At 41.9% G+C, this 21,740-nt stretch overlaps 1 protein-coding gene across 5 annotated transcripts in view; it reads right to left on the bottom strand.

Moving 5' to 3' along the window:
* The window catches only part of Atxn7 (ataxin 7), a 135,170-nt gene that overhangs the window by 5,033 nt on the left and 108,397 nt on the right, over positions 1 to 21,740 (bottom strand). For 3 of the 5 annotated variants that reach the window (XM_042680127.1, XM_042680128.1, XM_042680131.1), the window contains 8 exons: positions 21,228 to 21,480; positions 19,172 to 19,434; positions 18,607 to 18,689; positions 8,978 to 9,243; positions 7,379 to 7,577; positions 6,906 to 7,027; positions 1,337 to 2,312; positions 492 to 558 (listed from right to left, as the gene is read on the bottom strand). In XM_042680127.1, the coding sequence (XP_042536061.1) occupies positions 492 to 558; positions 1,337 to 2,312; positions 6,906 to 7,027; positions 7,379 to 7,577; positions 8,978 to 9,243; positions 18,607 to 18,689; positions 19,172 to 19,434; positions 21,228 to 21,480 (2,229 nt within the window). The remainder of the gene's footprint in view (positions 1 to 491; positions 559 to 1,336; positions 2,313 to 6,905; positions 7,028 to 7,378; positions 7,578 to 8,977; positions 9,244 to 18,606; positions 18,690 to 19,171; positions 19,435 to 21,227; positions 21,481 to 21,740) is intronic. The other 2 variants (XM_042680129.1, XM_042680130.1) reach the window with 2 other exon arrangements.

Genomic DNA, 21,740 nt, shown 5'->3' with positions numbered 1-21,740 from the left:
TATTCCAGGCACTGTTACTTGTTCCCTCATCTGTCCTTTTTGTTAGTTGTGGGCATTAAGATCTACAGACCTTGTGCACATGCAAGGTGATTAGTACAGCACTTCCTGCAGGGCCCAGGGCTCAGCAAGACACTTATTCAGAGAAGTTTTTAAGGGGTGGGTATAGAACTTCTTGCTGTTACCTTACCAATGCTTACCATAAACAGTAATGGGTAACTACAAGCAAGAATTAAAAGCAAAATTTTGTTTTCTGAACCCCTCCCCACCATGCAAAAAAAGCCAAACAACATGTTAGTTGCCCAAAATTCAAGCAGCTGCTTAAATTCAGATACTACTTTCATATCTTTGGCATTGTAAACTCATACAAATACTGGGAGGAAATTATATTACATTAGGAAACACCATGGTAATTTATGAAAAAAAAATTACCTAGCCTAGCATTTCAGTTTCTCAGGTGGGGAAGTGGGAAAAACATTAAAAAAGAGCCTCACATTTTAAGTCAGGGCTCTGGGGTGCTGCTGCTGAAATTCCTGTTCGTAAGCAAGGTGAGGAGATATCCTGATGAATGAAATAACAAGACGAGAGATGAGCTGAAGTTAGAGCAAAGGGAGCTGGAAGAAACACAGCTACTGGAGAGGCGGTCAGGAGAAACCAGCAACAGCAGGAGGTGGGAGGAAGACAAAGGTACGGCATAAGAAAGTCATGTTAACTGTGAATCCCACACCCACTTAGCCACCTACTACTAATGAACCCACAATCCGATTTCTCTTTAACTCTTTGAACGTGAACTGAGATTTTTTGTTCCTCACCTCTACCCATCCCAAGTTGTTTTCCATCCTTCCTCAGAGAGGAGAAAATAGAAGGTAAAATAAAATCAGAATATCTGAAATTGCTCAAGATAAAAATCACAAGCTCTTTCTCCTCAAGTTTTAAATCATCCCTTTCCAGATGAGTTTTGTTCCAGCCCAGTTTTCTGCAGAGGAACCCTCTGGAGAAGGTTATGTCACCTGCTTCCTTCCCTAACAGTACTGAGACACTAGCTGGCTGCATCTGCAAAGACACTCACTCCCTTCCACTGCTGTCCCCCAGGAAGCCTTTCTCAGCCCTACATGCTAATTGAAGACTGGCTTCCTCTACTCAGGAACATCATTGAAAGACATCTGAATTCTGTAGAGAGGAGCCTATTTTACCCTTACACATTCCTTAAAAGAAACAAACACACAAACAAAAAAAACTGGAAGCTGGGCAAATCGACCACACAAATTTCTGAGCTGGTAAAAAGATACCAAGGGAGAGGCAACAGACACTGTGGGGGGATTCAGAGTCCCAGTCCTACCTGATGAAGGAGGGAACTGTTCGTCAGTCCTTGTGCTCCGGGGATGGTGCCTGTGTGTTTCATGTGGACGTTGTTCGTGGCTGGCAATTTGGCAACCTTTGTGGGTTTGCTGCTGCTGTTGTTGATGCTGCTGGAGCCAGGAGAGCACTTTCTTTTCTTTCCTATGAGTTTCTCTAGAGGAGTGTGTGAGTGTGAAAAATTGCCATGGGAGTTGATAGGCAGTTCGTTAGACTGGTGAATGAATGGGCCAAGAGAAAGAGTGGAGTCACTGCTGTTCACCACCACACTCATCCTCTTGATGGACTCTGCGGGGCTCCCACCTGGGGGGCCCCTCCCTGACGGTTCATGCCGGAAGCTCACAGAGTGCGTTTTATTTGTCACACAGTTGAGGCCAATGCTATGGGAAGATGCCACCATTGATGGGTAGGGAGGCCCGGTATGAGTCACACAGTTTTTCCTAAAAGACTCCATGGAATGAGAAGAAGAGGAAGAGGAGGAAGAGGAGGAAGAGTGAACTGATAGTGGGGAACTGGTTTTGCGTTTCTTTCCTGAGCCGCCACTGGTACTGCTGCTGGCGTTGTGACAGTTAGTGCTGTTACCAGAAGACTCCTTGGGCCTTAAAGACTTGCTGGACTTCAATTTCTGAGGTTTCCTGGCCATAGGGGAGGAGGGGACTGAGGAGAGGCCAGAGGGTGTGGAGGGGGAAGAGGATGAAGAGGACACTTGTTTGGATTGCATACTGCACACAGGATCCATTGCCCCAGAAATGGCAGGCTGTGCATTTAGTGTGGTTCCATGAGCTGGTACCAATTTGCTATTTGGAGAGATGTAGGTGGATGAGAGCAGAACTGGGGATGTAGAGACGGAGGCTGCTGAAAGACTGCTGATCCCACCTTGTGATGTCGGCACAGAGTTTGTCCGGTGAGGAATGCGTGCACAGATGGGTGACGTAGTACTGGGCACTGGGGGGATTTTCCTGGAAAAAGGAGAGGATAGTGAGTGCTATTCACCGTAGCTGTTCATGATAGTTGTAGAGGAATGCACCCTGATAACCACGCTCCTTTCAGAGTGATCACTCTGAAATCCTAAATCAGTCCTGCTTTCTTCCTTCTGATTCTTTACTCTTTTTTCCTGTGAAACTGAAGCATGTGTGCCTTACCCTTACAACTATCACAACTTTGCATCTCCACTTCCATCCCCAGCTATGGATCTTCCTTGAATTCCAAGAACGTGCCATGATGTAACACCCTATATAATCTCTGCTCTCACCACTCTTAGGCCCAGTTTCTGCTCCGTTTCAGCTCAGCACCACTTCCTTAGGAAATCTGTTCTGCCCATCGGGACAGAGCAGCTCTTCAGACTCAGAGTGCGCCATACCTTGACTTCGTAAGGCTTGAGGTGGTTTTACTGTGTGAGTACAACTCTTTGGCTCCTTTGGACATGTTTGCAATTCACGACTTATCTACCGTTAGAGTCCCAGTACCTAGAATTCTGAACGCACTTGATAAACTTTGAGGAAACTCAAGAATGAATAAGCTACTAGTAACTGGAAGGTTGTAATTATCAGCCTTAACATGCAGTAATTCTCATAATGATTGGTAATGTACTTATTGGGAAGTTAAGAGTTCCATTCACACAATCAAACCAGGGATCCTCCTCTATTGTAGCTCAATTTAATGGTGACACCACCAATTTTTCCAATAAAATGAAAATGGAATTAAAACTGAAGCAATACACAGGCACAGTGGCTCAAGCCTGTAATTCCAGCACTGGGAGGCTGAGGCAAGAAGAATGATACATTTAGGGACAGCCTAGGCCACACAGTGAGTTTGGGATAAGCATGTTCCAGTTTAAGCTACATGGAAAATTCCAAGCAAGTCTATAGTACAAGACCATTTCTCACAAAGGCTGAGGTAATAGAAAAAAAAGTCCTGACTGCCACACTCTCACTTGGCTGACAGAATCATAACTCCTGCACAGGCAGAGAGAGGAGGAAGAGGAGGGGGGCAGGGGGAAGGAGAGATAAGGGGGAAAGAGGGAGGAGAGGGAAAAGGGGGGAAAACGAGAGAGGGGGGAGAGAGGGGCAGGGGAAGAAAAGGGGAGAAGGGAGGGGGGGGGGGAGACAGAGATAGCGACAGAGAGAGCTTTAACTGCTGCCAGAGTGCTTTCCAGGTGCCTTTTAGGAAGATCACTGATAGTACATGGAATTAATGTGGGCAAGTGCTTGTAACCTCTCTTAAAAGCACACTATGAGGGCAGTCTTACCCCTCCCCTCTGCGCCCATGACAGTCACCTGTGAAGCTTGCAAGCACCAGCACCAATTATATCAGTTTATGGGAAAGGGTGGACAAACACTAGTAATTTGTTTATTCTCATATTCTCTCTCTTGCTCCCTTCCTCTTTTTCCCCCCACCCTACTGGTTTAACTCCCTCTGTTTTAACTCAGAGACTTCTACTTGCTAGGCAAACACTCTACCATTTATGCCACATACTCAGACTTGTTCATTATTTTTTTGCTTTGTATTTTTCAAGTGGAGTCTTTTGTATTTATCAGGAGCTGACGTTAGACCATGATCTCCCCAACTAAGGCCTCCCATGTAGTTGGAATCATAGATACATATCACCACATCCTGTTTATTGACTAATGGGGCCTCATAAACTTTTCTACCTGGATAGGCCATAAACTGTGATTCTTCACCTGGCCAAATACTCTAAATTTCTCCAGGAGATTCTAATGTACAAAGCTGAGCTCTGTATCTCTGTGCCACTCAAAGAGCAGGACAAGAACTGTTATTACCTGAGAAGTTTGTTAGAAATGAGAGTTCTATGGCCTGACCCACATAACCCCATGTCTCTCTTAGCAAGGCCATCTAGGTGATTGGGGCCAGCACAAGTTGCTCATTGGGTGTAGTGGTTTCTTGAGGCCACCAGGTGGCGCATGTAACTGGGGCTAAGAAATCCCAGGGGAAAGGAATAGGCTTCAATACAAGGAAAAGATATCGCTCTTTCACAGACAGGTGCTATTTCCTCCTTAAAAAGCTCTTTTCACATAATTTATTACCTTTTTTAGTAGGAGGGAGCAAAAGAATATGCAGTCATAATGGCTTGTGTTTGCACAAATAAAATATATAGAGTCATACAATAAACTAAAACAGTTTTGCCTGAGAAGGGTAGGGAACAGAGACTGAGGCGTTTCAATATATGCTTCCTTTATTCAATTTTTTTGGTATTACCAATTCAAACAGATAAACAAACAAACAAGCAAAAAACACTGGTAACATCCCAGACCTTCTCAGGGATATGGAATTGGTCCTGATCAACAGGGCAAGTAGTTTCCAGAAGTGACAGGAACTGGGCCACTGCTATGCTTCTGAGCAAGGGCTGGTCTCATTCTACCATTGTTCAAAAGAATCACAAGCTGAAGATGACATTTCAGATTCAAATCCCACCTCAACTCACCCCTACATTTACCACCATAAGGGAAAGGAAACGTGTTACCCCAACAGGACTCTTCCACAAAGGAATAGGGTTTGGCTAACCCAATAGGATACAACCTGGGCCATTGGAGGCATGGAAGAGGCCACCTGAGAACAGTTCTCTGGGTGAGAAGTGCTGAACTCTACCAGCCAATCCCAAGGGTTGCTTGGAAAGGCTGCCCAGAAATAACAGTATCTGTATCAGGGAGCATTTCTATAGCACCTGGAGTTGGACCCTCATTCCATGTTCCTGGGAACTCTCCTGGGAGCTCGCTCATTGCTCAGATGTATGTTCATACAGCTGTACTAACGTTTGTAAGACCGAAGAATTTCTTCCTCAGAGCGTGTGATAAATAAAGCCAGTTCCTTGAGCAGATACTGACAGAGTAGAGGGCAAGCAAGCAAACAAATAAAAAAAATCCTATCACAATTCTGCTTTTGAAAATGGTGATGGCACAGGGGGAAGATCTCTCCAATGGGAAGCACATTTGGAGGGCCCTCCTAAACCCACGGTTTGGTAGGATCCATGGAGCTCTCCAAGACCCAGCAGGCTGTCTGAAGAAATGATAAGCTCAACTTCAGGTATCTTGGAGGTGCTGTGATGTGGAGAGATCCCCAGGATTCCAAACAAACCCACTGCTTTTTTTTTTTTTTTCTGGGCAGGGGCAATGGTTCTTCATAAAGGAGAGCCTTTTATGCAGGAAGAACCAGGAAGAAATGGAAAAGAGAAAGGCAGAGCAACACAGCTAGGAAGGCAAGGATTTGCTCCCTCCGTGATTAAAAGCAGATTGTGTCAATGGTCTTATAATGTGATTTTCAAAGGCAGAAGTGTTTCTTCTAACTTTACTAGGAAACCAAACTAGGGGAGAAAATGAGATACATTAATATAGTTCATATGAATAGGACAGAAGTTAGTCATGGCTGCAGGGCATATTTGGAATGACCTGCCTGGGAATGATTCAAACACCAGATGAGGAGAAAATCCTCCTTTCAAAAAATGTTCCCAGGTCAATAGAGCTTGAAGATCTTCCCCATTACACACGACATCTCTTACTCTTGACTGTTAGAAAACAGAGTGCCTGTCACACACTCTGAGAAGTCCTGCAGAGATGAAAAGAAGCTTACTTAAGGTTGACTTCAACTCGCCATAGAACCTTTCCTATATTTCAAAATCCTATCTGGGAAACACTACCATACACCTGTAAGGCCATATAAGCAATAGCTCAGGGATAGAATACTTACCTAGCAATCATTTGCAAAGCCCTGAGTTTCATCCCAATGCCAACAAAATAAAACAAGATGCAAATCAGAACACATAGATCTTCTCCTCTCCTTCAAATCTTCAACAGCTTCTGAGCCTCTGCGAGGCACTTCCAGTGTTAGTGTTACTTAGCTCTTGCCTCTCTCTCAGCCTTAGTCTTGAACTAGCTCACTTTCTTGTGTTTCTCAAATACTCCACTTCAGACTCAAGACCTCTGCATGTCTGGTTACTTCTGTTTGGACTTCACTACTCTTAATGTCCCAGGAGCTGCTATTTCTGCCCTATTCATCTCAGGTCCAGGGTTACAACCTAGAGATTTCCTTGAATACCCTGAACTCTTACTTTCATATCTTAGCTTTATTTGGAAACAGACTGCTCCAGAAAGAACCCCTGACCTTACCACTAACCTTGTGTTTTAGCTTTTACTAAGTGGGGACAGTCAAGGTCATATGACCAAATTGTGAAAATTAATCTGTACAGTAAATTCCTGGCACCCAGCAAACTCAGTGTTATTATCTCTAGTATCTCCCTGTTGACAAGCTTTTGACTTGGTAGTATCTCCCTGTTGACAAGCTTTTGATTTGGTTTTCATCTCCCTTGACTCTCAACTAGACTTTAAGCTTTCTATATGTGAGCATCCTTTTAATAGGAGTTCCAGGACACAGAACGAGATGTAGTTGCTGAATGGATGACTACATTATCAGGACTAGTCAGAGGCCACATATTCATGTGGCTATAGCCCTTTTCTTAAAATCAGTTCTGGAGGTCACCAAAAAAAGAGTACTCAACAGATTGAGTAAGGGAAGCTCTCCCCTCACCCACAGGCACTCACTTCCATAGCTGTGCATTCAGATGCTTCTCCACCATGAGGTTGAGAGCACAGCGAAGCCGGTTCCACCTGGAGTCAAACACGTAATAGCCTCTTCCAATCTGCCGGCTCCCAAATGTGCAAAACTGAAAGACAGAACATAGCACACATGCTTGCCACCCCCAACACCAGCATAAGGGGAGGGCTTATTCTGTGTCAAGAAATTAGATATTCAGGAAAGACAGAGCTAACTCTAGATCCCAGAAGAAGTGAAGTATGAGTGTGACAATGCCTGATCTTGACTTCTGTGGAAGAGTACAAAACTTCCACAGGTAGATTTTTGCATGCTATCTCTGGGGTCCCTTTTCTGAGCTACTCTCATACCTTGACCACATCCCACATGTACAGGTGTGCCAAGGTCCCTGGCTGGTCCCCCCTGCAATACTCTGTCCATGCTGTGTGAGGAGGATCAGCATAGGAATGGATGTGGAACTTACAGATGCTGGCTGAGGATGATGACCTGAATAATGACAGTCCAGTTTTTCAATAGACTCTTCTTTGTCATCGCCTTCGCCCTCCTCACTGGATAACCGAGAAGTTGGCTCAGTGGCAGGCAGGGGAGGGTGTGGAGATTCATGGGCTGGAGGAGGGTCAATGGGGGCACTCCCACCTTGCTGAGCAGGGCAGCCTGGAGGCCTTGGTGAGTAGAAAGTGCAGTATGGATCAGATCACACACCTGGGAATAAGCCACCTTAACTCAGATACGACAATGTATCCAAAGCTACCTGGTGGGGGACCTGGGTTCCACCACCAGACTCAGGGCAACATGCTGGTACAGATGGCTATGGAGCAAAACAACTTCTCCACAGTGAGGTAAGCTATCTGCCAGATACAATCAAAGCTAACATATAACTAGTTCTCCCTTCCACAGCTACTTGGGCAACTCATGGTTTCCCTTTCACTGTTCATGAAGAGAAGGAATTTAATAAAATTATCTCCTTAGTTCCTCTGCAAATTTCAACTGGACTTGAATTCCTAAGACAATAAAGTGAAATAACCAAAGACTGATGCTCTAGGGTAGCCTAAGAAGCACAGGAAATGATTAAAGAATGGGGAGGTCACTACCACCACGTATGTGGGTAGTCAAGAACCTGTTACTCAAGGGTAGTCATGTCTCTAGCTTCCTACAGCTCTGATGGAAGTAAGCTTAACTCTTCATAGATGGAAACACTTCAATGAGAAGATGCCAGGAATCTCAGAGACTAATCACACTCTGGTGAGCCTCTGCCAACTACTCCAACTCATCAGCAACCACAGAGTTCATGTTGGTACAGGTTCAAGCATACATTTGGATTGTCATGAGGGGGAGGTACTTCTACCTTTAGGCAGCCACTCAAAGATTAGACACATGAGGGTGAAATAGTATGCAACAAAAGCTAATGGCCACATACTCCTCAGCAGAAGCCTTGTTAGCCAGTGGCTGAATAGCTAACACTGAAGGTCCTTATTCTCCATGCCTTTTCTCTCTCTTCCCCTCAAGGAAATAGATCCAAAGCCATTCACTTCAACTTGGTTACACATGTAATCACAAACATACATTTGCCATCATTGTCTGAGGCACATGTATGACAAATTCTTGTCAATATGCTCTGAAACCATGGATTGCTGTGCAGCTAAAATGCCTAATCTATGCTCATTTATCAAAATGAATGAATGAAAAAAACATGTTGGTAAATGGATGCTATAAAAACTCAGGCTAAAATGCCTGTCCCCAACCATAATTCGCATTGCTGGTATTCTGCAAGAAATAAGAAATGAATGGGAATTGTTGTCAAAGCCATATGAAATGTTCTATCAGTCACCTATAGGAAGTATCAGAAACCTGATGTCAAACAAGCATCAGACAGTTAATTCTGGCTTTTTGCTACTACTTGTACTGGCAACCAAGAAGAGTCCTGGATGGAACTTCCTGATAACACTGACTATTTGTTTTTATATTAAAACCCAATTTAAAACTATCTCCTGAGTGACCATGAGTTGATTTTAGTATTTACAAGTTTGTTTGCTGAAGGAAGGAAAACTGGGGTGTGGCCTACCTTGGAAGACTGGGGGTGTGAGGTTTAGGTTTACTAGCTACAAAAGGCTTTGATTCAGAAGGAATCACTCCATGAGAATTTTGGTGCGGCTCCAGCGACGTTTTAGGAGGGGCGGGATGCGGGTCCCTGAGAGGCTGTGATGGTTGCTGGGAGTCCAGATGGCGAATGGATTCCTTTTCCCTGGTTTTGTTTTTGTGCTCGGCTAATAACACATCAAATCGTTTTCTTCTACCCTGAACAGCCCTCCGCTGGGTTAAGGAATGTGTCTACAAACAAAAACACAAACAATAAACAAACAAGAGGAACCTCAATAACTTTTATGTCATACATCCCCAGACACAACTTTACTAAAAAACCAATCTACATCATTCTTCTCAACATTTGTTAACCTAGAAATAAGAATGGAACTTTTCTCCTTGGCTAGACTAAAAAGCATATATTCTAGATTCTCATTGAAGAACCTGGAGATGCTACCCCATCAGAGTAAAGGATAGATGGTTTGTGTGGCATGGCTCAAGGCGTGGAGTGCCTGGTTCAGCAAACATGAGACCCTGAGTTCAAACCCCAGGAAGAAGAGAGAAAAAGAGGGAAGGAGAAATACTAACTGTCCACTGGCTTTGTGCTTAGCAAAGCAGTAGAAATAAGTAACAAATACTCATGTTTTATACCCTAGAGCAATTAATTTATCCAGGATTTTATCAACTCCATTAAAAAACTTTTCCTCTTTTGATAATTAAAATCCTGAATGTTAATATAAAAGTAACAATTATCCCATAAAATGAATGTTAAGGTCAGGTACTCATGGTTCATGCTTCTAATCTACTAAGAAGGCTGAGATCTGAGGATTGCAGCTCCAAGCCAGCCCAGGCAGGACAGTTTGAGAATCTTATATCCAATTAACCATAAAAAACCCAGAAGTGGAACACACACACACACACACACACACACACGCACACGCACACGCACACTTCTCTCTCTCTCTCTCTCTAAATAAGGAGAGCACTCACTTAACTTCCAGAACATAAAAATTAAACACAACTGCTTCTCTCTATTCCAATGCAAATGCTCATGTGTTTTAGACACAGAGGACTACAACCAAGGAAGACTTGAGAGAAATAGAGAGTATAAGGCTGGGAACAAAGAGCTGTGAACAGGAAGAGACAGAAAAGCAGAACAGACCCCTAAAAATAGCCACTTCTTCTATAAACCAAGAAAACTGTACCCACAATGTACAATTCTAGAAAGAGGAAAGGGTATATAGAGGAGAAATATGGCCAAATTATGGCAGATCTGGAACTATAAAGGCAGAAATATAAATCTGAGGTTCAAGCACATTTTAAATATAAGAAGTCTAACATTACTCCTGGTAGAAGATACAACTGAATGTACAAGTGTGAAGTGGTAAAAGTTGGGCAAATCTTACCAAAAGTCACCTCCAGTCACTGGGAAATGATTTTGCAGGTCAGCTTGTCTATTCTGCATACTTCTGCAGAGAGCCTAATGCCCAAGAGAGGACGAATCTATACCAACTACAACAGCCTCCATTACATCATCTATGAGCATAAGTAAATTCACCTATACATTTCCTTCTTTACGTTACAAAATACTGTACATGGTATTTTATATACACACATATGTAACACATGTATGTATTGGTTATATATATGTGTGTGTGTATAATATATATATATATTATATAAGCACATCTGTCTGGAGAGACAGATGGAATGTCACTTGGTACTTAACATAGTTAAAAGACAAGAAAGAAGGCAGACAGTTTCATCCCAACTCTGAAGAATGTAAGTGATTCCTTTCCTTTCTTGCCTTCCTCCTAGTACTCTGCCAGTACCAGGACTTGAATTCAGGGGCTTATGCTCTTGCTCAGTTTTCTTGCTTAAGACTAGCACTCTAACACTTGAGCCATGCTTCCTATCCAACATTTTGGTGGTTAATTGGAGATGGAGTCCCACAGATTTCCCTATTATTATCTCTTTGAACCTTGATCCACTGGGTCTCAGCCTCCTGAGTACCTAAGATTACAGGCATGAGCCACCAGTGTCCAGCCAAACAGGATTTCTAATGAGCTCTAAAGAACATTGCCAAAAGAAATCTGATGACTTGCCCCATGGCATATAGGAGAAAGACTGAGTAGCCTAACTTCTGGGGCTCTGCACACTCTAAGAGCCTTGTTTCATGATACTTGGGTATACTTCATGCATTTTCCTTACTCCTATATTCAGTCTTCTGACTATCTTTCAGGCTTTAAGGTGACTGCTCTACCCTGTCTCAGGGTTTTCATGTGTATTATTTCTTCCACCTCTTTCACCTCTCCTACCCGGCAGTGCCCAGATAAATCAGAATATGACCCCACCCCAATGTTCCTGTAGCTGGAAAAGTTCCCTAGCAAAAACCTTGACTGCAGGCTGTCATAACACAGGCCTCTCTCTCCCTGTCTCCTTCCTATAAATCACTAGTAGTGATTTATTTATCTGAATCACTATCCTATGGCTCTCCATCTTCTGTATTAGACTGTAAGCCCCACAAGGACAGAGAACATGCCTTGATCTTACCCTTTACAGCTCCTGAAAGCTAAAATGAGTCTTCTCTTCATAGATGCATGTAATAAGGTTATTTGATATAATAACTGAATGGGACAAAGGGCAACCAAATCATGAAATCTTTCTGCATAGAGGCACAAGGAACATCAGATAGGCAATCTGTCAGATGAGGAAATAAGAAGGAAACAATCAGGTGAGAGTAGACAAGAGGACATGAGTGATGGAAGGGAACAGCTGCAAATCCCTTGCCAGGGGGAAGAATACACATGACAGTCTTAAGTCTAGGACAGAAAAGATCTGACAGCAACCTAGGGACATGCAGGTAAGGTGCACTGAGCACATTTAGTCAGAAAGACTCCTGCATATTATGTTTATGGCAACACTGTTCCGAATAGCCAAATGATGGCATTAACAGAAGTACCCAACAACAGATGAATAGGTAAAGATAAAATATATCTGTACACACACACACACACACACACACACATACAAGCATATTACATAGGCACAAAGAAAAATAAAAGTCCCTGGGTGCCGGTGGCTCACGGTTCAAAGCCAGCCCAGGCAGGAAAGTCCATGAGACTATTCTCTCCGGTGCTATGGTTCAAGCGGTAGAGTGCCTGCCTTGAGCTGAAGAGCTGAGGGACAGCGCCCAAGCCCAGAGTTCAAGCCCCATGACCGACAAAAAAAAAAAGTCATATCATTTGTAGGAAAATAAAAACAGCTAGAGGACATCATACTGAGATAAGCCAAGCTCAAAAAAGGAAAACATCAGATGTTTTCACTCATATGTGGAAACTAGACCTAGAAGACACACACACACACACACACACACGTGTGTGTGGATATGGACATATACATATATATACATGCATATTACACATATATGAACCTAAATATATATATATATACAAACATATACATACATACACAGGTTAATCACAGGACATGAATCAAGCTAAGAGACTGCTAAGTAGGAGAGAGGATAAAGGGTGATTAACTTTGTAACAGTTTTTAAGACTTCCTCATAGTGAACCTCAGTAACAGCTGATGATCAATGGGAGATGTAGGAAAAAGACTGTAGGTGGGTAGGGACTAAGATGGTTGGGCTGGTGGGGAAGATAAAGGAAAATGGCTGCTATGGAAAACAGATTTTCAACTATGAAAATGAAACAAGGAATCCTGTTGGGGATGCTATTTTTAGGGGGGAGGGTGAGAGTTAGGGAGAGTGAGAAAGAGGGTAAGACTGATTTGAATACAGTGTAAATCAACCTCCCTAGCCATAAAAGAAATGCAAATCAAAACAACATTAAGATACCACCTCACCCCAGTTAGAATGGCAAAAATCAAGAACTCTAACAACAACAGATGCTGGAGGGGATGTGGACAGAAGGGAACCTTACTGCATTGTTGGTGGGAGTGTAAACTTGTTCAACCACTTTGGAAAGCAGTATGGAGGTTCCTCAAAAGACACCACATAGAGCTCCCCTATGACCCAGCAATCCCACTTTTGGGCATTTACCCAAATGTTTACAAACAAGACCACACTAAAGCTACCAGCACAACTATGTTTATTGCAGCATTATTTACCATAGCTAAGATATGGAACCAACCCAGATGCCCCTCAGTAGATGAATGGATCAAGAAAATGTGGTATATATACACAATGGAATTCTATGCCTCCATCAGAAAGAATGACATTGTCCCATTTGTTAGGAAATGGAAAGACTTGGAAAAAATTATATATATATATATATATATATATATATATTTTTTTTTTTTTTTGGTCCAGTTGTGGGTCCTGAACTCTGGGCCTGGGCGCTGTCCCTCAGCTCTTCAGCTCAAGGCTAGCGCTCTACCACTTGAGCCACAGCGCCACTTCTGGCTTTTTTCTTTTTGCTTATGTGGTGCTGAGGAATCGAACCCAGGGCCTCAGGCATGCAAGGCAAGCGCTCTACCACTGAGCCACCTTCCCAGCCCCGGAAAAAATTATATTAAGTGAAGTAAGCCAAGCCCAAAGAAACATAGGTCCCATGGTTTCCCTTATTTACAATATCTAGTATATGTATGAGTCAAGCAGAAAAGGTCAGATAAGGTGATATTAGGAAAATGAACCTAAGATATATATTTAAATGTTTTTCTTTCATGCATTTGTTTCTAACACATTTATAAGATTATTTTTTAGTTGCTTTATATGTCCCTCCCCCACAGTATAACCCCTGCTTTCACTGTATTTGATGTCAGTATAATTTGTGGAGGGGAAGGGGAAAAACAAGTCGTTTAAATAAGGATACAGGTGGACCCGTTGCAACAATGAGAAGTACACGTTGTCATGTCAAAAATGAACTTTACAACTTTGGTGGTGGGGGGGGGCAACAGGCCGGGGGGGGGGGGGGGAGGCTGGGAAGGGATGGGAAGGGGAAACAAAGGAGGAGGCTACAATGCTTGATAAGAAATGTACTCAAAAAAAAAAAAAAAAAAAAAGAAATGTACTCATTATCTTGCCCATGTAATTGTAACCCCTCTGCACAGTATTTTCACAATGAAAAATAAAAAAAAATGAAATCTCCCAAAATAAAAGCAAAGGAAGTAAAGGGAAAGTTAAGTAAAGATCTCTGTGAAAGTACAGGCCTCACAGGGGCCTATATATCCTGCCAATTCTATGCTGAATTCATGACCAGTTAGGGGTGAAGATACAGATTAATGTAATGACAAGATTAGTGCTAATGAGCAATGATACCCTTATTAGACTAGCAGAAGAAGCTAGGTGTGGCGGCTTATGCCTATAATTCCAGCTATTTTGGGAGATTCATATGAGGAAGACTGGTTCCAGACCATCCTAGGCAAAAAATTTGTGAGATCCCTATGTCAACTAATACAAAACTGTGTGTTAATTGGGCACTGGTGAGCCATGCCTGTAATTCTAGTTATCTTTAAGGCTGAAATTGGGAGGGACATTCATGGCCAACGTGGGCAGAAAAGTTTGAGATCTCTTCTCAGGAAAGTTGGGTACACAGTGGTATGTACCTGGTTAGCCTAGCTACTACAGGAAGTTATGCTCAGACATGCACCTGAGCAGGAAGAAAGGCCTTATCTCAAAAGTTACCAGCAGAAAACAGGGCAATGTGACTCAGCAGTAAGAATACCTGCCTAAGAAGCCCGAGGCCCAGAGTTCAAACCCAGAGTTCAAACCACCCAAAAAACAAAAACAAAGAAAACTAAAAAAAAAACAAAACTGGATGCAATTGTATGTATCCAATTGTATGTATCTACCTAGTTATGCAGGAAGCATAACTAGGAATATCATGATTCAGGGAGACAAAGTGAGATCCTACTTGAAAAATAATGAAAGTAACAATGGCTGGAGTTATGCTCAAAAGTGATAGATCACCTGCCTAGCAAACAAGAGGCAGTTCAAACCCCATTACTATCCTAATACTTTCTTTTTTTTTCTGGTTGGTCATGGGGCCTGAACTCTGGGCCTGGGTGCTGTCCCTCAGCTCCTCAGTTCAAAGTTAGTGCTCTACCCATTTCAGCCACAGTGTCACTTCCGAGTTTTTCTGTTTATGTGGTGCTGAGGAATCAAACCCAGGGCCTCATGCACACAAGGCAAGCACTCTACCACTGAGCCACCTTCCCAGCCCCTATCCTAGTACCATTTTTAAAAAAGAAAAAGAAGAGCTGAAGAGCACATATCATCTGAAAAGAAAGACAGGTGCAAGGAATGGAGATCCCTTATCAGGTCACATAGCAATCAAGGCAAATGAGGAATGGCATGAAGCTTCTTGTACTTCTCAGGATTTACTCAGAAGAACTGAAATTAGGGCTCTAAGACGTACTAGCCTCCCCATGTTTATCTAAGCACTATTCACAGTAGCCAAGATGTGGAAACAAGCTAAAAGTTCAGGTATGATAAAAAGAAAATGGGGGTGAATACATGCTGTGGATTAATCAGCCTTTAAAGAGAAGGAAATCCTATTTGTAACAATATGGATTGCCCTTGGGAATGCACTAAAAGAAATAAGCCACTCACAGAAATATAAATACATGATTTTGCCAGGTGCTGGTGGCTCACACCTGAAATCCTAGCTTCTCAGGAGGTTGAAATCTGAGGCATGGCTTAAAGCCAGCCTGGGCAGGAGAGTTCATGAGACTCTTATCCCCAGTTAAGCATCAAAAAGCCAGAAGTGGAATGTGGCTCAAGTAGTATAGTGCAAGCCTTAAGCAAAATGAAGGACAGCACCCAGACGCTGAGTTCAAGCCCCAGGATTGTCAAACCAAAACCCAAACCAACTGTCCCCCTCAAAAAAATAAAAAAACAGGGCTGGGATGTAGCTCAGTGGCAAAGCGCTTGCCTAGCAAGTGCAACGTCCTGGGTTCGATCCCCAGTACCAAAAAAGAAAAGACAAAAAAATACAGTTTAAAAAAAAACAAAAAACCCAAACAACAAAAAAATAAAAAAACAAAAAACAAAAACAAATAAAAAAAACCCCTACCATTTCATTTACATGTGGTATGTAAAGATAAACACAAAGAATGAAAAATTATATGGTTGTTATTAGTGGCTGGGAGGACAGGGTTGAAAGGAGGAAGCTACTTTAACAACAGTCCCCAAAGATTCAGGTAACCAAGATGAATAAGTTCCAGAGATCTGTTGTACAACCTATAGTCAATAATAGTATACTGTACTGTACTGTATTGTACTGTACACCTAAAAATACTAACAGGCACAGCTGGGTGCTTGTAGCTTACACCTGTAATCCTAGTTACTCAGGAGGCTGAGATCTGAGGATCGTGGTTCGAAGCCAGCCTGGGCAAGAAAGTCCCAATAAACTACTCAGAAAAAGCCAGAAATGGCATTGTGACTGAAGCGGTAGAGCACTAGCCTTGAGAAAAAGAGCTCAGGGTTAGCACACAGGCCCAAGTTCAAACCCCATGACCAACAAAAAAATAAAAATGAAAAATAAATTTTAAAAAATACTAAAAGGGCCGGGCACTGGTGGCTCACGCCTGTAATCCTAGCTACTCAGGAGGCTGAGATCTGAGGATCGCGGTTCAAAGCCAGCCCAGGCAGGAGAGACCATGAGACTCCTATCTCCAATAAACCACCAGAAAACTGGAAGTGGCGCTGTAGCTCAAGTGGTAGAGTGCTCGCCTTGAGCTGAAGAGCTGAGGGACAGCGCCCAGGCCCAGAGTTCAAGCCCCACAACCGACAGAAAAAAAAAAAAATACTAAAAGGCTATATGTCATGTCAAATGACTTAACCACTATAAAGTTTTAAGAGAAAAATCTGTTTTATCACCTGTCTCTCAGGTAATTTCCAAAGAACAGTTTTTGGATGAATAAAATGTCCCTCACTGAACACAGGTATTACAGGCAATCTAGATTACTGAGAGCCACATAGGCAACACGGAGGGTAACAAGAATGAGCAAGTGGTTAAACATGGTAAAGGAAACTGTGAAAGAATTCTATAGAACTTTAATGGATATCTTAAAAAAAACACCACTCTAAGTTTTCTATTAATATTCCAAGAAAGGCAAAAGCCATTTTCTCTGAGGTATAAGTTTTTTACCTAGAGATTCAAGCCTAACTCAAGACAAAATGCAAAATCAAAATACATAAATGTGGCATTTCCTCTTCCCACAAAAGAGGAGAATGTCTAATTTTTGATAAGTTTAAATATGAATTTAAACATTCTTTTATTCTAGGTGTAATGATACATGCCTATAACCCCAGAACTTGGAAGGGTTATTTGAATTTAGGAGTTCAGAACAATCCTTGACAACACAGTGTGAGTCTATCTTTTGTTAAGAAAGCTGGAGCTTGAGGTGTCTCAGGTGGTAGAGCACGTTCCACCTGACAAGTGCAGAGCTGAGTTCAAACCTTAGCCCCACAAACAGAAAGAAAAGAAAAAATCACTATTGTAAGACAAAATCTGTACACTAAAAATTAGAAATCAGAAATTGAATTAAAAGAACTAAAATTTAAAATTTACCAATTTAAAAAAATTGGAAGAGGTAATTTTTTATAATTTTTCCCCCTCCCTCAAATGAAAGGTTTAAAAGTAAATACTTTACAGTGATTATTTTTCATAGTTCTTCAACACTTTTGAAGGGTACCTGGGGACATTTCCGGAGAAATACAGGCATGTTTGCTTATACAGATGCCCTGAAGTCAGCTCCATATCCACAATCCTTATGTGAAAGTGGACATATTACCTTCTCATATGAACATGCTGTTCTTGTAACGAAAATAAAAACTTCTGAGTAAAAAAAAAAAAGAGGACCATTATATTTTCTTAGTTTATATATAAATTGATTTATCTACATTTATAAAAACTAGAAAGTAAGGCTATCTAAAAGTCCCAGATCTTTAAAAAAATTTTTTTTTATTGTGAAAATACTGTACAGAGGGGTTACAATTACATGAAGTCCCAGATCTTTTAAAGAGTGCTTCTTTAAAAAGTTTAAGAACTATGAATCCCAATTTGGGCACTAGTGGTCCTCCTAAGAATGAGGCTCATGCTTAGATCAGAGGCTGAGATCTGAGGATTGACTTTGGAAGCTATGAGACTCATCTCCAATTAACCACCTAAGAGCTGGAAGCTGAGGGATAGCTCAAGTGGTAGAGTTACAATATTGAGTACAAAAACTAAAGAACAAGTGCCAGGTGCAGAGTTTACACACGCATGCACACACACACACACGCACACACACACATGCAGGCACACGCAACAAAACAAAATTTTAAGAATTTTCATTCTTGTTTTAAGTCAGTGCAATTGAAGGCACAGTAAAGAGTGTATTCATCCTAGGAAGGATCACCATTCTCCAGGATCAAAAGATACTCATGAAAACAAAATCTTTCCTGTAAGTGTATAATTCCTAGCATACTTCCCTTCTTCTCTACTTGAGGCTTTCATCATCATTGTTCTCTCACTTATTCAACTCAGAACAATCCAAAGCACAGGCTTGCCCATGAGTCAGAGACTACATGACCAGTGTGGTACTTCTCAGTGCCCTGTGCTTATCACACTCTTCAGCTCTGACTGAATGTAGGAGGCCACCTACCTTGCACGTCAAAGACCGGGTGCAGGGCTTCTTGGTGTCAAGGTCAATGACCCCACAGTGGATGTCAGGATCAAACTCTCTTTCTGTCAAGAGCATAGAAACATTACAATGGGCTCACCACACACTTCATTTAGTTTTGGAAATAAGAACATAGGAGAAATCTCAAGACAGGAAAATTACCGAAATTATCATATGAACAAATTTCATCAAGTTATCAGTAATTCCAAAATAGATGATATGTAAGCACTTCAATGGAGCAAAAAGTATCACTAGAGGACCACAACTGCCATCACATGCTGGAAAACAATGTTTATACAAGCATTGCTATATTGCTGCTTTTGGAAACACATGACTAGAAAGCTTTGTTAATATTATATACACATACCTTACTCCTCATCTCATACACACGCAGTATAAAACTGAGAGAAGAGGACAAGCACAGTGCTTAACGAACTATCTCCTAAAGCTGAAGTTCACTAGTTTTACAAAATAGACATAAAGACAGCTGTTCATTCAATACACATTTAATATACATAGAAGTATTAAGAGAAAACTGTGATGTTACCTGATAATCTTTTATTTAAAAACTTCCTATTATTAGAATTGTCTTCAGATTTCTTTTCCAGAGTTGGCGGTGCAGGAAGTCCTTTGCCATTCAGAATCTGTCCAGGTGAAGGCAAGTTTGGCTTTGGTATTGAGGGGCAGTTAAGGCCAGGCTTGACTGAGGAACTCACAGTAGCAGGACAGGTTGGCCCCACCGCAGATTTCAGTAGTGTGCCATCCATCTTCGGATGTATCTTTTCTACCTTTACAGAAGGTGTCATGCTGCTGGAGGAGGAAGTGAGAGCGGCAAGGCCTGAGTACTTCATAGCCTTGAGTGAATGGTTAAGAATGAGGGCAGAGGCTGGCTCTTTCCAGCATAGCACAGGCCCAACCCCCTGGAAAACACCTTATGAATTATTTTGGAACTACTCAAGAGAAACCTACGTAGTTCACATTTATGTAGTCTGTAAGTTCTCTGAAGGGGCAAAAGGCCCAGAGGATTTTCAAGTGACTTTTGTCATTTCAGAAAGTTTTACCTACAGAGCTATGTAAAATTCAGGCCTGATACTCAAGGCAATTTCTGCAAGAAATTTTTGCAAGAAGCAGACATGAAAAGATCATCAAAAAAGACCTAAGACCACAACCCTTAGAGAATATGAGAGTCACCATTTTTAAGAAAGGATTCATCAAAACAAACTTCTGAATAGTAAATACTTCCAAGTACTAACACTAAAAGACTTAACTCAAACAATGTTAAGCTAACAATGTCTTCAAGAAGAGGCCCTCTGCTTTTCTCAACAATAAAATATAATGTGGCTCTGCTTCAGACCCAAACAAATGTGTCTATAAGCACCTGTCACATAGCTAGCTGGTGGGCATGTTGTCATTTTGCCTGAAAAACCTGAAAATGTTGATTAAAAGCTAATTGTTGGCCTGGTCCACCTCTACAGATCTCATTTCACACAAACATCTGTAACGATGAGCTTTTGCAAATTTTGTCCAGCAAATCAGTACTCTGACAGATGACAAATAACTTACACATCACATTGGCTTTTTAGCTTTTAAACAACTATAGGAGTGAAAGCCAACTTTGCTGCACTGTACTTCTGACAAGTGAGCAGGGGCTGAGGGCTTAGCAACTTCAAATAGCTCTACACAGCTATATCAAGAATAGTGTGACAGCAGCAGAACAATTTCAAGATACCACGATTGTCCCAGCTGGTAACTAAGTCCTTCAGCAACAAGGTGCTGGACCCTTTCTAAGATCAATCAGGTAGTCAGACTTTGGGAATGATATATGTGGCATACTCTGAAGGAAGGCAGACCAGGGAAAAGGCAACCACCACCAGGCTAAGGGATACCTTGACAAAGCAAGATATGTTTCTATAGGATTGTATGGAACTACTTCAGTCTTCTACTATGATAGAAAGTCAAAGCTGGCAAGGGGAAGCATGCTTCACTCTTGACCCCTACAAGTCCTAGAGCTAAGGCTGGGCATCTCCTCACCTTTTTACCTTGGCTATTGTCAACAGAAGTGGCAGGAACATCAACAGTCACACATTAACTGTCTTCAATGGGCCAGAAACCATGTCTGTTACATGACAGATACGAACTGGTACATTCCCCAATTCCACATAATACTATTTGTTATTCAGAGAAATGCCTTGCTCAAAGGCCTCAACTAGGAAGGGACAGAAGTAGGGCCAGAAACCAGGCCCATTTGACTTGGAGTCTTCTCAAAGTTCCTCAACCTAAGCTTGTTTCTCCTCCCATGGAAATGGGAATAGCAATTCCTATTCCACAGGTATGTGATGATCACTTAATGACAGTACACAACAGAGCTTACTTTCAGTTACTAGAACACAGGAAAAGGATCAATAGACAAGTATTACAAACCTTATTACTACCTATTACTACTCTGAAAAGTCTCCTGTAATATAATAGAGACACAGAAAGAACCAATACAATGTACTTGAATTTCCCACAAGTAGGCTCTTTCATATGACTCCAAGACTCTACTCACACACACAGCTCATTACCAGAAGGTACGCTTTAAAAACACTTGTGGCCATACTCACACTCTAGCAGGGGGTACTCTACTCTGCTGAATGGGATGCATGGGCCTGGTGCTCCCCCTGAGTGGCAGTTTCTCTTTGGGTGATTTCAACAACTTTGAACTTGATGAGGGCGCACTGAGAACTCCTCCACTGGAAGACCTGCTGCTTCCACCTGCACTGCCTCCTTTGCTTTTGGGCAGAGAATTGAAGAAAGAAAATACTGAAGTGGGAGGGACGGCCAAAGGCGGCTTGCTGGATGAGCTATGTCTTCTTTCTGAAAAGGAAAACCAAGAAGAAAACAACCATGTTTCAGGAAAATCTCAAATGGGACTCTTAGAAAAATTCCCTGAAATCAACAACCTTAGGCCAAGACACGTATAATTAATTGAAAATTTGCAAAAGGCAACAACTTTCAGAAGGGCTTATCTAGGCCCTACAGACTTAGGATTCTAAGAACCAGTGCTATTTCCAACACATCTTGGCATAAAAGGTTTATCATCCAGAGCCATTAGAAAATTTCCCATTCTACATTTG

The sequence above is a fragment of the Dipodomys spectabilis genome, unplaced genomic scaffold (assembly GCF_019054845.1).
Source record: "Dipodomys spectabilis isolate Male_0828 unplaced genomic scaffold, ASM1905484v1 ptg000054l, whole genome shotgun sequence".
NCBI lineage: Eukaryota > Metazoa > Chordata > Mammalia > Rodentia > Heteromyidae > Dipodomys > Dipodomys spectabilis.
Note: the sequence above shows the minus strand (reverse complement) of the source record. Positions and strands in the feature narration are given on the sequence as shown.